Here is a 15,384-nt window from a genome sequence, read left to right on the forward strand (position 1 = left end):
CGAGCCCTGTTCTCATGACCGGGTCTCGGATTGGGCCTCCAGCTCCTGGGGAGCCTGGCCTCGCCCCTCCCCGACAGCTCACCTGGTGGTGGATGAGACAGGCCACCCGCCGCCAGTAGATGATGGGTTGAGTGGGCTGGAAGACACAGCACAGGGTCATGCGGGCCTTGCCCACCAGGGTCCCAAAGGCAGGTCTGACGCTGAAGACGCTCTCCGGACAGTCAATGTCAAAGTGGAAGTACGCCCTGCAGTCCGACTTGTTCTCCATCCACAGGTGCTGCTCTGAGCGGGTCCCGAGGCTGACCCAGCTGAAGTCGACACAGTGGTGCTGCAGTGACAGGTCAGGACCTGGTGGAGGAGGCAGAGGCGGGGGGGGGTCGCTGTGAGTGGGCCTGGCCACCTGGCTGGGTCTCCAAGGGTCCCACCGATGGGAGGTGGTGCTGCCTGGAGACAGAAGATTGGGTTGGAAAGGCTTGGTGCCCCAGCAGCCTGTGCAGACCGCCAGGTCGGGTCGTAGAGGGGTGGCGGTTTTGGGGGGATGGTTGGGAGTCGGGGAATCGGGGAGTGAGGATGCCAACAGTATCTCCAGGTGACCTTAACTGATTCCTAGCTGAGCCCACCAGGGGGCAGCAGACACCCAGGCTGAGGGTAAAGAGGCCCCAGGCATCTAGGAGCAGACGCTTGTCAGTTGTAAGCAGGGGCTGCTGCTGTCCCTGGAGGCAGTGCAGTGACCTGGGACTGCCAGTACCTCGAGAGAAACCAACGACTTTGAGCAGGGTCTGGGAGGCACAGCCAGAGGGCACGATGGACAAGTAGTCCATGGTCCTGACGTCCAAGGTCTCAGGGCGGAAGAACACCGACACGAATTTCTTCTCTCCGGGGGGCACAATGCCATGGGCCGTGGGGCATGAGAAGGCCTGGTCTTTGACCAGCACATCTGGGGCCACTTCGATCCTGAAGGGGGCGCTCACCTGTGGGGCCAGGAAGGATCCGGTTACAGGGTGGGGTGGTCCATCATCACCAGTGCCCAGCTGAAGCCCTGCCTCTGCCTCAGTCAGCTTGATTTTGGAGCAAGGCTGCCTCTCAGCCCAGAGGAGGGAAGCGGCTGAGCCATGTGCCGCCCTGCACTGGGACTGCCCAGAGGGGGTACCTCTGCCTTGTCCCAAAGGTACCACGAAGGCTAACAGTGGTCCTGGCATCAGGACACCTGAGGGCTGCTCTTGGGGTTGTTATGGGGGAAGGTCAAGGGATAGTCCAGCCTAGCCCCCAGCTGAGATGATGGGAGGACCCCTGCTGACATGAGTGTATCAACAGACATAGGTATGCAAGGCTTGCAACATTCTGTACAGCGGGTGGGTATTAGGCACACCCAGGCCTGTGGTCCCTGACCCCTGCCCCCACTTCCTGCCACGGGCACAGGACACATACTGCCGATGGGTTATACAGCTTGATCTGCCTCTCGGCGGTGCAGCCCACAGCAACAGTGCCAAAGTGCAGCACTTTCTGGAAGCCCTCGGCATCCTGGTCCTCCGGGCGCCTCTGCTTTATGCTCACCAGCAGCTGGGCGCATTTGGCTGGGCAGAGAGTGGACAGCCTTGGGGAGAAACCCACCAGGGCCTCTGTGGCCCCAAACTGAATAGCCCCTTCAAGGAAGACACGGGTCCCCAGGGGAACACTGGTCTGCGGCACCAAGGGAAGCAAAGAGATGACAAAGCCTGTGGGGCTCGGCGAAGGGTGGGAGGCTGATGGAGGTCCCTTGGGGACCAGGCCAGGGCGGGGGTGGCAGGAGCACACTGGAGGCTTTGTTTCCCAGGGAGGTGAGCAGGGGGCTCTGGGGACGGGTGAGAGGTTGGGCCTCACCCACAGCCTGCAGCTGGATGCCGCTCTTCTGCTTGCTGCCCTCCCCATACCAGCACGTGGCCTGAGCTTCATAGATGACAGCCATTGGGGGCTGGAAGGTCACCTTGATCCGGCAGGCCTGGCCTGGTTCCAGCAGCCCTGTGGTCGGCAGCATCTGGAATGGGCTGGGAGACTCCCAGGTGAAGAAGGTAGGCAGGTCCCTGGGGGTGGGGCACGGGGTTGGGGGGGATGTGGATCAGAGCCGCTTTGCCCCCTCCTACCACTGTCCCTGCTTTAGAAAGGTAGAGATGCCCCTTTACTCCCACACCCCACATGCCGGTCTCTCCTGCTCCCAGGAATCCTCCTCCCAGTTGTCGCGCTTCCCACCTCCAAGCCTGAGCCTCTGCCCTCACCCCACATTTTCCAGGCAGAACCAGGCCTCAGCCATGTCCCCCATGGCGCACATGGGCAACTGCAGGGACGGTGGGCAGATCAGCTTGTGGCAAGGCAGGGTGGCTCTCAGGTCCACACAGAACATCCCCTCTGCTTTCTCAAGCCACAGCTGGTCCACGTACTCCTTCTGTGGTGTGTGGGGGCGGTGGGGGGAGGCAGAGGCAGTGACTGATCAGTGGTACCTGGGTGGTACCCACCTCACCCTGGCCCCGGCCATCCCCCCAACGTAACTGTGGAGGGCTGGGCCGGGCCACGGCCCTCCTCCATCTCAGTCTCTAAAGACAAGGAGCTCTAGTGCCATCCTGGTCTCAGAGATATGGGGCCTCTTTTGTGAGGGACAAAGTTTTGGGAGAATATTTTGACAGCAGGAAGAAGCCAAGGAATACAGGGCTTTCTGATGGCTGGCAGAGTAGCCCAGCTTTCCCTGCTGCCCCACCCTCCCCACCCCACACGTCCAACGGGAAGCCCCTTCTGTCTAATGAGTTTTGGCTCCAAGTGGTAGGATGTGGCTGAGGATGTGGGTGTGGCAGTTGGGTTGTGGGGGCTCCTCACTGCTCTGGCCTTGCCCCCTGCTCTGAGGTCACTGTGCCCGTGTCCCTCCCTGTCCTCCGCTCACCACGGCAGGCCTTACCTTCTCCAGAGGGCGGAAGATGACGGGGAGTGAGAGGGTTAGGCCTGGGCTCAGGAAGATGGGCTGCGGGACGACCGTGAAGAAGAACTTGGTCTTGGGGGGCCTGTGGGAGGGAGCCAAGGAATAAACACTTCAGGGTCAGAAAACTAGAAGAGGCAGAAGGATTAGGGCAGACCCCGGAAAGGTAAGCAGCTGGTGGGACTGTAGAAGGGGAAACACAGGGGTTATGCCCCAGTAGGAACTGTCTCTTACACGGCACCATTTTTATCCCAAACCTTCACTCCAGGATGTCAGAGCGCTGAAGGGAAAGAAACAGGAGCGGACTTCCCTGGTGGTCCAGTGGTTAAGGAGCCACCTGCCAACGCAGGGGACGTGGGTTCCATCCCTGGCCTGGGGAGATCCCACATGCTGTGCAGCAACGAAGGCCGTGGCCCACTACTGAGCCCACGCTCTGCAGCGAGAGAGGCCGCTGCAAGGGGAAGCCCGCGCACCACAACTAGAGAGTGACGCCTGCTCGCCGCAGCCGGGGAAAAGCCCGCACAGCAACAAAGACCCAGCACAGCCAAAAGTGAGTAAATAAATAAACAAAATTACTTTAAAAAAAGAGAAAAAGACAATACTGCCAAAAACTCTATACCAGTAAGTTCAGATAAAATAAACACATTTCTAGGAATGTATAATTGACCAAAAGTGACTCAAGAATTATACATTTTGTGGCCACCCTAACCTAAAATTATCCAAAAAATTGAATAAATAGTCAAAGAATCATCCCACAAAGAAAAGACCAGGCCAGATGGCTTCGCAGCAAGTAGTATGGAGCACTTGATAATTCTAGCCTTGTCTTCCCAACAACAGAAAACAAGGAAACCCTCCCCGAAATACTCTGTGAGTCTATCATAATGTTGTTATCAAAACCTGACAGTTATGAGAAGAAAGGAAAATTACAGGCCAGTACCAGCCATAAACAAAATATTGGCAAAAACAATTTAGCAATGAGTAGAGAAAGAACACTCAATCATGAACAAGCAGGGCTTATTCTAGGTATACACCATTGGTTTAACATTTAAAAAAAGAGTGGGGATGGATTTTCCTGATGATCCAGTGGTTGGTAATCCTCCTGCCAATGCAGGGGACATGGGTTCAATCCCTGGTTTGGGAAGATTCCACATGCCTCGGGGCAACTGAGCCTGTGGGCCACAATTACTGAATCCTCTGTGCCCCAGAGCCTGCACACTGCAACAAGAGGAGCTTCCCGCTCACAGAAAGTGCATTCACTGCAACAAAGACCCAGCATCGCCAAAAAATAATCAATTAACTTTTTTAAAAATCAGGAGATTTCTCTGGCAGTTCAGTGGTTAACGCTCCAAATTTCCACTGCAGGGGGTGCAGGTTAGATCCTACATGCCCTGTGGTGCAATCAAAAAAAAGAAAATTAAAAATCATTTAATGTAATTCACTGTATTGACAAATTAAGAGAGAAAAAAACAAATGACCATCTCAATAACGAAAAACATTAAATAAACTACAACATATGTTTATGACAAAAACTCTCAGCAACCTAGGAATAGAAGGGAACTTCCTTAACCTGATAAAGTCTAAAAAAAGAAGAAAAAAAAACAACTACAGGAAACATGCAAATTAATGGTGAACACTGGAATCTTTCACGTTGAGATCATGAGCAAAACAACGATGCCTTCTATAACCACTTCTGTTCACCACTTTCCTTTTCAATAGTGCAGGAAGGAAAGACAAAGAAAGAAAAGATATAGGATTGGAAAGGAAGGGAAAAAATGCCATTTTTAAGATATGAACATGTACATGGAAAACAGAATTAACAAACACATCATTAGAATTAACAAGAGAGTTTGTCAAGGTTACTGGGCACAACGGTGTGGAAAAAAATCTATATTTTTAAAAAATGACTTTCTAAAAAACCAGCAACAAGCAGAAGAATAAGACAACTTTAAAAGATATCATATTCAGCATCATTAAAAATTTAAAACACTTAGGTATAAATCTAACTAAAGATATGTAAGACATCTATGGAGAAAATTTTACATTTTATTGAAAGACATGAAAGAAACTCTAAAGAAATATAAGGAGGCACCATGCTCACGAAAGACTCGATTTGTAATGATGTCGATTCTCCCCAAATTGATCTGAGTGTATGCCCGTGTGCTCAGTCACTTCAGTCATGTCCAACTCTTCGACCCTATAGACTGTAGGCTCCTTGTGTCCATGGGATTCTCCAGGCAAGAATACCACAGTGGGTTGCCAATGCCCTTCTCCAGGGGATCTTCCCGACCCAGGAATCAAACCCGTGTCTCTTGTGTCTCCTGCATTGCAGGCGGACTCTTTACCCCACTGAACCACCTGGAAAGCCTAAATTGATCTATATGTTCAACTAAATCCTAAACAAAAATCTTAAAAAGTTGTCTACTTGTATGTATTTAAGTTGATTTGAAGATATTTATGAAAGTTAAAAGGTCCAATGAGAGCCAAGACAATCTTGAGTAAGAATGAAGTTGGAGGACTTACACTTCAAGATAATCAAGACTTATAAGCTTTAATAATCAATTCAGGATGATATTTATTGGCCCAGGGAGAGACGAATAGAGCAAGGGAACAAAACAGGGTTCAGAAATGATTCCTACATGTATGGACACGTGATAAATGTCAGTGGTAGGGAGATCACAAGGCAAAGTATGAAATTTTCAATAAATGGTGCTGGGACAACTGGACATTGATTAGAGGGGGGAAAAAGTCATTGGATCCCTACTTCAAACCATTCACAAAAATCAATTCCACGTAGATAAAAGACAAATATGAAAGGCAAAATTACAATGTCTTTAGAAGATACTATAGGAGAAAATCTTCATGAACTAGATAAGGGTAGAGAAGAACTTGCAAATATCAACCATAAAAGAAAATATATTGATACATTCGACTCCTTTGAAATTAAGAATGCCTTTTCTTCAAAATACATGATAGAAGAAAAGACAAATCACAACGCGGGAGAAGATATTCACAACACATAACTGATAGAGAATTAGTGTCTTCAATAAGAACATCTATTAAAAAAAGACAGTCTACAAAGAACATGTAAAGATAGGTAACAGGTACATGAAAAGATACTTAACGTTGCTAATTATTAGAGAAATGCAAATCATAACAATGAGATATCACTTTGCACTATTATCAAGAAGTCCACAAATAAACGTTGGCGAGGATGTGGAGAAAAGGGGACCCTGGTATACTATTGGTGGGAATGTTAATTGGTCTGCCATCCTGAAAAACAGTATGGAGGTTCCAAAACAACTAAAAATAGGACTACCATATGATCTAGCGATTCCACTCCTCTGCATGTGTCCAGGAAAAAAAAAAAGAAAAATACTAATTGGAAAAGATACATGTACCCCAATGTTCACAGCAGCACTATTTACAATAACCAAAATACTGGAGCACCCCAAGTGACCATCAACAGACAAATGGGTCAAGACACACACACACACTCACAATGGAATATTGCTGCTAAGTCACTTCAGTCGTGTCCGACTCTGTGCGACCCCATAGACGGCAGCCCACCAGGCTCCCCCGTCCCTGGGATTCTCCAGGCAAGGACACTGGAGTGGGTTGCCATTTCCTTCTCCAATGGATGAAAGTGAAAAGTGAAAGTGAAGTCGCTCAGTCATGTCCGACCCTCAGTGACCCCACGGACTGCAGCCTTCCAGACTCTTCCTTCCGTGGGATTTTCCGGGCAAGAGTACTGGAGTGGGGTGCCATTGCTTTCTCCGATTCTCCAGGCAAGAACACTGGAGTGGGTTGCCATTGCCTTCTCCAAATGGAATATTACCCAGCCACAAAAAATAATGAAATCTAGCACATGGGTGGACCTAGAGAATGTTATGATTAGTGAAGTCAGTCAGACAAAGACATACACTACCTGATATCACTTGTATGTGAAATCTAAAAACTAAAACAAACCAATGTTTATAGCAAAGCAGAAACAGACTCAAAGATACAGAAAACAAAGTAGTTGTTACCAGTGGGGAGAGGGAAGTGGGAAGGGGCAAGAGCAAGATAGAAGTATGGGGTTAAGAGAAACAAACTACCAAATTTAAAATAGATAAGCAGGACTTCCCTGGTGACACAGTGGATGAGAATCCGCCTGCCAATGCATGGGACACAGGTTCCATCCCTGCTCTGGAAAGATTCCACCTGTGAGGAGCAGCTAAGCCCCTGTGTCACAACTACTGAGTCCGCACTCTAGAATCCTCGAGCCGCAACCACTGCGCCCATGTGCCTCGAGCCTGCGCTCCACAGCAAGAGAAGCCACTGCAGTGAGAATCCCAAGCACTGCAATGCAGAGCAGACCCTGCTCAACGCGACTAGAGGAAGCCCATGCAAAGCAACAAAGACCCAGCACAGCCAAAAACTGAATAAACTAATAAACCTAGACTTAAAATAATAGAATGAAATAGTTAGGCAACAAGATATCCTGCAGAGCACAGGAAATGATAGCCATTATCTTGTAATAACTTTGAAGGGAGTAAAATCTATAAAAGTGCTGAATCATTATGCTATACAGATGAAGTTAATATAATATTGCAAATCAGCTACATTGTAATTCTTTTTGAAAAATGAAAAAAGATAATCTAACAGAAAAATGGGCACAGACTTAAACAGGAATTTCACAAACAAAATGGCCAGTAACACAGGAGAAAAACACTTAATTGTAATAGTAATTAGAGAAATGCAAATTAAATCTACAACAAATTAGCATTATTGGCAAAAAATTTAAGTCCAAACAATATCAATTGTCGGGAAAGTTAAAGAGGAATGGGGATACTCATATGTGGCTGGCGGGAATATAAATGGATATAAGTACTTTGGAAACGAGTTTGGCAAACATGGACAAACATCTGTAAGAAGCAAACGTGTACATGTTCTAAGTCACAGTAGTTCTATTCTTTTGTATCTACTCTAGCAAAACTTGAACTTGTGCAATAGCTGAACAAAGTTGATAACAGTCTCAAACTTGAAACAAACCGAAATGTCCCTCAGCAGAAGAATGCACCAACACATAGAAGCATACACTGAACTATTACTCTGTGGTGGAAAAGGATAAACTATGCGTGCAATGTGGATGACTATTATGAACATAACCGAGCTATGACCAACCTAGACAGCATATTAAAAAGCAGAGACATCACTTTGCCAACAAAGCCCCGTATAGTCAAAGCCATGGATTTTCCAGTAGTCATGCGTGGATGTGAGAGTTGGACCATAAAGAAGGCTGAGTGCTTAAGATGCTTCTGAATTGTGGTGCTGGAGAAAACTCTTGAGAGTCCCTTGGACAGCAAGGAGATCAAACCAGTTAATCCTAAAGGAATTCAATCCTGAATATTCATTGGAAGGACTGATGTTAAAGCTGAAACTCCAATACTTTGGCCACCTGATATGCAGAGCTGAATTACTGGAAAAGACCCTGATGGTGGGAAAGATCGAAGACAGGAGGAGAAGGGGGTGACAGAGAATGAGGTGGTTGGAAGGCATCATCAACTCAATGGGCATGAGTTTGAGCATTTGTGAGATAGTGAAGGATGGGGAAGCCTGGCATGCTGCAGTCCATGGGGTTGCAAAGAATCGGACAAGACTTAGTGACTCAACAACAACAACAGTATATCGTGTTATCCCACTTGCGTAAAGTTCACAGAAAGGTAAACAAACTATACCATTTAGGGACGCAAACATCAGTGGCAAACCCCTTTGAGAAAAACAAGAAAATCATTATCATGAACATCAGGACAGTGGTTACCTTCACCAGTAGGGAAGGTGTTCCAGCGTTCGGGGGACACATGATGAAAGAAGGTGAGCTTCAGACACTGTTATCACTCCATTAATTAACCTGGTCACGTGGGTTCCACTTTCAACAACTGTTCAAACTATACATGTTCTATACACTCTTTTGGTTTTGCATGGCTTTGTGTTTTAAGTGACTGCTTTGGGGGTTTGAGGGCTCAGGGAGTTAGTCTCTGATCCCTCGTACTGGTACCTGTATTTTATCTTCTGGATTTTCAAGGAGAGATTTTTCAGAACCAGGTTTTTGGTGATCTCCTTCCCCAGCATCCAGCCTTTCCACTGTAGCTCCTCAGCCACCTCAATGTCCCAGATGACCCTCTTCTTCATTTTGTCCTGCTTCTTTGGGAAGCACAACTGAGTGTCCATGGAGCTGGCAGGCTGTCCGGTTGGCAGGGAGAAAGGAGAGAAGAATTCAAAAACCCAGAGAATGGGCTAAGATCTCCCCACCTCCAGAAGGTAATGAATTACACCACTCCTTGCCCCAAAGGGGATGGTCTGGAGAGAGAAGGTGAGAGGCAGGGAGGCCCTGGAGTCTGATATTATCTCTTCTGAGGTCACTGGAATGGTTTTCCAACTAGATTCCCTGAGATACTGCCCCTGAAGCAGTCCCTGGACCGCTCTATTGGCCCCTTAACTCAGCACACTCAGCAGCCTTAGCTGGCCAGTTCTGTCCCCGTGTGCCCTCAGACACTGCTCTGTTCAGATGCTGCCTTCTCCTCCTCCCCATCCCACCCCTTCTCTACAGAAGCCTGCAGAGAACCTCTCTAAGACATCCCTCGCTGGAACTTCTCCAGGGCACAGGGATATTCCACCATTTCCTCTCCCATCCCTCACCTACCTGGTGGAGCAAAGGACAAAGCCAGCTTACCTGGGGCCAACCCACACCCAATGCCTTGGCTTTGAGGCCACTCCAAGCACTTCTCCTAAGGATGCTAGACATTTACTGTACCAACACTCCCTGTCTGTAACAGCAAATCCTCTCATAGGCTGATCCCTAACCCTTAATTATCTGAGGAGGGAGGGGAATGGACAACTTCTGGGGCAGCAAGATGGCGGGAGGAGGAACCAGGTGCCTCTTCCTACCATTCATTGCAGTGAATGTAAATTCACTGCCATTTTCCTTTAGCTTTGACCAAGGATTGTTTTTATATCATTATATAAAGGGGGCCTGGAGTGCTGCAGTCCGTGGGGACACAACTTAGCAGCTGAGCAACAACAAAGGATAAACGTATGTGTTTAACAGATATGTGTTTCACTACCTATGATGCGCCAGACACTGTAGAGGTTAGTGCCAGGCCTATAACAGTGAACGAGACCATCAAATCCTTTCTCTCTTGGAGCTTACATCTCAGTTTCAAAATATAGAGTGTCAGATGGCCCGAACTGCCCACGGAGGAAAGGTGACATGGGTGACTGAGGGTCATTTATTATAAACATCAGTTGATGCATTGATCAGAGTCCAACCAGAAAAACAGAAGCCCCTCTGGGTGTTTAAGGAATTCAATGCACAACCAGGGGCTAGTGAAGTAACCTCAAAGTTAACAACATCAAGAAGCTGCCACCAGGGACCTCCCTGGTGGTCCAGTGGTTGAGAATCAGCCTGCCAAAGCAGGGGACATGGGTTTGATCCCTGGTCTATGAAGATTCCACATGTGGAGGAGCAACTAAGCCCGTGTGCCGCAACTACTAAGCCCGTGCACCTAGAACATGGGCTGCACAGTAAGAGAAACTACTGCAATGGGAAGCCCATGCACCACACCGAAGAGTAGCCCCCTGCTCACTGCAACTAGAGAAAGTCCACGTGCAGCAACAAAGACCCAGCACAGCCAGAAAGAAACAAATTAATTTAATATAATTTTAAAAAGAAGGTGCCACTCTATACAAGTTAGGGGAAGAGGTGGGGTTCTCAGAACCCAGAGCACTGTCTGGTGCCGATGGGAGTCACAGCGAGATGCCGACCGAGACACTGTCAAAAGCAGGGAGGGAAGAAGAGACAGACTTGGGCTTCTCCCCTCGTCCCACCTTCAGTCTTCAGCTAACTCACAGCGGAGTGGGGAAGGGCAGTGAATGAATCTGTGTGCAAACTGGCCTGGAAGGGCACAGATGCAGGGGAGAGATGACCATGGTCCACAGGGAGGCAAATGCAACCACCATCACATCTAAGGCAACCCAAGAACTCCCACATGACAGACACACGCTGCACAAAATGCAGTCAGACACCTACGTTACCTCCCTAGACGGGCACTGGCCACCCTGACCCGGTGCTGTCACACAGAGAGAACCCTGAGAGCTGCAAAAGAGCAGACAACATCCACCCACTGGACAAACACAAAGCCCTAGGCATCAAGATCAGAAGAGCTTTTCGAAGGAAGAGAGAACTACAGGCTACTCTTATCAGCTGCAAACTCCCATCTCCCCAACATTCTTCTCTCTGCCATCATGCTCACAGCTGCCACCGCTCCAGTTGGCCTGGGGCTCTGTGTATGTAGCGTCTAGTAACGTGGTTGGGACAGGAGAGAGGGGTGCTCCCAGACTCCGACCCCTGCTGCCCTGCTGCCCATCCATCCCACTTGGCCCCACAGGCGTCCTCACAAAGGCACTGGCGTTGCTGCTGCTGTAGGCACTCATGGTCACGCTGCTGCCAGTGATGGTGGGAAAGGCCACCGTGCTGGCACTCAGGCACGATCCGGAGTTCATGGTGCAGTCCCCACTGTCCCTAGTCCTCATGAGGAGGCTGAGGGCTGCTTCAATGAGCATCAGGTGCTGGGAACACAAGTCTGAAGGAAGCTCTCTGGCTAAGCCAAGAGTTCCTGCCAGTAGGGAGCTGGAGAGAGATCAGAGAGGAGACAGGAGGGGCATGAGAAAGAGATGTCAGTGGAGAAGACTCACCATGGGCACTGTGATCGTGGAGGAGTTGCCTGCTTCCGAGCTCTGGCAACAGGTGTGAAGTGGCACGTGAGGAACGAGCCTGAATACAAGACCCAGGGCTTTGTCTGGGAGCCTAGAGGCTCACCATTCAGGAAAGGCCATTTGGGAAAGGGAACTGGGGATGAGGCCCCTGCAGCACTGGCATTTCTCCATAGCCACACGTGGCGTTCCTCAGTAAGTCCCCAGTGAGTGTCACTGAAGCACATGCATTGCTTTTACCTGGCTCTTACTCTCTACTTGTTGCCTCTGAACATGGCTGGCCCCCTCTGGGAAGAGAAATAAGGAACAAAGAAAAGGCAAATGAGACTGAAGGCTACTTGGGCTTCCGAGTTTTCTCTATCAGTACACATCCTGTTCAGTTCAGTCGCTCAGTCGTGTCTGACTCTTTGCGACCCCATGAACCGCAGCACGGCAGGCCTCCCTGTCCATCACCAACTCCCAGAGTCTACCCAAACCCATGTGCATTGAGTTGGTGACGCCATCCAACCATCTCATCCTCTGTTGTCCCCTTCTCCTGCCCTCAATCCTTCCCAGCATCAGGGTATTTTCAAATGAGTCAGCTCTTTGCATCAGGTGGCCAAAGTATTGGAGTTTCAGCTTCAACATCAGTCCTTCCAATAAACACCCAGGACTGATCTCCTTTAGAATGGACTGGTTGGATCTCCCTGCAGTCCAAGGGACTCTCAAGAGTCTTCTCCAACACCACAGCTCAAAAGCATTAATTCTTCGGCACTCAGCTTTCTTTATAGTCCAGCTCTCACATCCATACATAACTACTGGAAAAACCATAGCCTTGACTAGACGGATCTTAGTTGGCAAAGTAATGTCTCTGCTTTTAATCCAGGTTTAAAGGAAGCCTTCACTGAAATGATGATTCAATCCAAGGATAAATGAATCAACCTCTAAAGCAGAGGGATCCATTCATAGGCTGTGTCTGGAAATTATATGCAAATGTTATAGGCAAATTATATGCAAATTTCATGGGTATGGGGCTCTTTTCCAGGGAGAGTGTCCACAGCTTTCAACAAATGCTCAAAAGAGTTCTTGGCCCTGCTTTGGACACACAAGGATCCCAAACTGGCTCTGGCTCCATCTCAAATCCCCCTTCCTTCTGCACATACGCCCAGGTGTGGCTACCATATTTCAAAGCATCAATGTACTTCTTTTTTGAACATATGTGCATCTTTAAGATTACTCAGTATCTTCCCCCACCTCTTTGAATAACAATTTCAAAAATAATAACTTCTAAGAATGCTTACTGAGAACTTATCATGTGCCAAGCAGTATTGTAAGTCCTTCACGTGTATTTTAATCCTTATAACAATTTATGATTAGATGTGAGTCATCTTTTATTTGGCCTGAAATTATTTATTTTCAAGTCTGAGGTTCAGCCCCTTATTATAACACATTTTGCTTTAGGAAACAGTTGTATGGTCGCCCTTTAGAAATTTCCACACTTCCATCAGACACTCTCCCATACCCTTCTCACCATTCATCCAGACCAAAAGGTTCTGTTGATGTACTTTTTCCCTAATTGGCAACAAGTCCAAACTGTCTAGGGGCTTCCCTGGTGGCTCAGTGGTAAAGAATCTGCCTGCCAAGAAGGAGATGTGGGTTCAATCCCTGGGTTGGGAAGAACCCCTGGAAAAGGAAATGGCAACCCACTCCAGTATTCTTGCCTGGGAAATCTCATGGACAGAGGAGCCTGGTGGGCTCCCTGGGGTCACAAAAGAGTCAGACATAACAGAGCAACTAAACAATAGCAACCAAACCCTCCAAAGGGGACTATCTTACATTCACTCATTCATTCATTCACAAGGCATCTACTGAAGGCCTGCTATGTACCAGTGCTAGGCATCAGACAGGACAGGCAAGGCTCCTACCTTCAATTGGAAGTGAACATTCAGATGGAATCAAAGAGATGCAAGCTGGTGAGACAGGGAGGAAGGCCCCATTACTTTTCTGCTGTTGGGTGGCTTTGTAGTACTTCCCTGACTCAGTAATGCCTGTAACTGTAGGGCATTCTACAAACAGCCTCTGCCTCTGGACTCTGAAAAAAAAAATCTCTGATCAACATTTGTAGAAAAAAAGAGAGATAACAGGGTAGAAAGCTGGTCCAGACCAGGGCTTAGGGCTTAGGGCTTAGGGAAGTGAGAACTGGTCCTGGAGCAAGAAAAGTGGGGTTCCAGCATCTGCTCCGATTCATTTGAGATGGGCAAATTTCTCCATCTCCTCAAGCCTCAGTCTCCTCACCTGTAAAATGAAGGTTATCCTATTTCACAAAATTGACTTTAAGCTTGAAAGAAACAGAGAATTTGAAAAAGCCCTAGGCAAACCTTTGTTACTATAATTAACAATGATAATTTCCACACTAGCATGTGCTACTCTTCCAAAGACTGCAATCATTGCGAGGACACTGGGCAAGGGAGGTGCTGTTTTCGTCTCTTTTTTATATCTTGAGAACCTTAAAAAAAAAAGTCAGCAGCTTCCTTTATTTGCCTAATTCCCAATCTAAAAATTCCTAAGATGACCAGTGTAAAAAGTGGCGGGCTGCCAAGAAGAAATAAAATATACTTAGAGCGGTTTCACTATCCTCTAAGAGATCTCCAGGCTGATCTCGCCCAAGTCTTAGTCCCTCGGGGCTCTCCGACGGATATTGAGGGGACCCCGTCACGACTTCCCAAAGGAGACCGTCTCTTAAGACAGATACCTTCCCTGGCCACTCGCGCAGCTCGCCCGGTCGGTGGGACCAACGCTCAGAACTCACACCGCCGCCATGTCGTTTCTATAGATACAAGACGCACGAGTCACGGCGTCTCCTGGTTTCCCAGGGCAACGACGGCTACCCGCATGAGTCATGGATCAGAGAAAGCGAAGACTCCGCCCAACTACAACGTTCACCCATATTTTTTATTCTCCAACTTTCCCTGCTGGCTGTAACTGTCTTCTACCAGTTGCAACACAGTTGTTGGGACGTCCCCGAAATCTTGGCTTTCGTTGACGACCAAATTCGGAGGAGGCTAATTCAAGGACTTGTCAGAGCAGTGGGAGTCGTTTCTGTTCTTTTGTGATACCCCTTGGTGATAGAGTCAGAATCTCACCCGGAACTTCATTCTGTGATTGCAATTGTTAACTTAAAAGCAGTAGTTAGTTCTTACTTTCATTGCAAATGAATTCTTTTTGCAGGTGGAAGGGAATGTCTCCTAGGCATTTTCTCCTGGCATTTCCCCCAGCCCAGCACAAAGCTAACTCTTTTGAAGGGATCTGAAGGTGGATGTTTGAAGAAGGCATTATTACACATAATATGGATTTTTGGAAGCCCACTGGTTCATTTGTTCGTATGTCCTTTGCAGAGAAGAGTCTCATTTGGTGAAGACTCCTTAGGTGGTTGAAGCTGAAAATCTGAGATCATTTATGGGCAATTAAAGATGCTTCACTACCCAGGACAGTGATGGAGAGTGGGTGTTATAGGGAGAGACTCTAGGGGTAAACCCAGAAAATGAACTCTAATTTTGGGAAAGTTGGAGTTTAAAGGTAAAAGATACACTTAGATGACAATGCCGCCCTAATTGGCCTGGGAGATTCACATGGCCAGAGGCTGAAAGGAACGGTCAGGCCAGGGGCCCATTACGTTATGCCAGCACAATTAGGTCTGGAGCTTTCTCGGGATC

General features: G+C 48.1%; 1 protein-coding gene across 1 annotated transcript in view; it reads right to left on the minus strand.

Annotated features, from left to right (window-relative positions):
- Positions 1-11,542, minus strand: part of CFAP65 (cilia and flagella associated protein 65) — a 36,786-nt gene extending 25,244 nt beyond the window's left edge. Inside the window, exons 1-8 of the mRNA XM_052635942.1 lie at positions 11,378-11,542; positions 8,979-9,163; positions 2,924-3,026; positions 2,253-2,419; positions 1,861-2,060; positions 1,429-1,574; positions 749-971; positions 83-348 (exon numbers count right to left, since the gene is read on the minus strand). Coding sequence (XP_052491902.1) covers positions 83-348; positions 749-971; positions 1,429-1,574; positions 1,861-2,060; positions 2,253-2,419; positions 2,924-3,026; positions 8,979-9,163; positions 11,378-11,542 — 1,455 coding nt within the window. The remainder of the gene's footprint in view (positions 1-82; positions 349-748; positions 972-1,428; positions 1,575-1,860; positions 2,061-2,252; positions 2,420-2,923; positions 3,027-8,978; positions 9,164-11,377) is intronic.
- Positions 11,543-15,384: the final 3,842 nt, after the last annotated feature.

This window comes from Budorcas taxicolor, chromosome 2 (assembly GCF_023091745.1).
Source record: "Budorcas taxicolor isolate Tak-1 chromosome 2, Takin1.1, whole genome shotgun sequence".
Classification (NCBI taxonomy): domain Eukaryota; kingdom Metazoa; phylum Chordata; class Mammalia; order Artiodactyla; family Bovidae; genus Budorcas; species Budorcas taxicolor.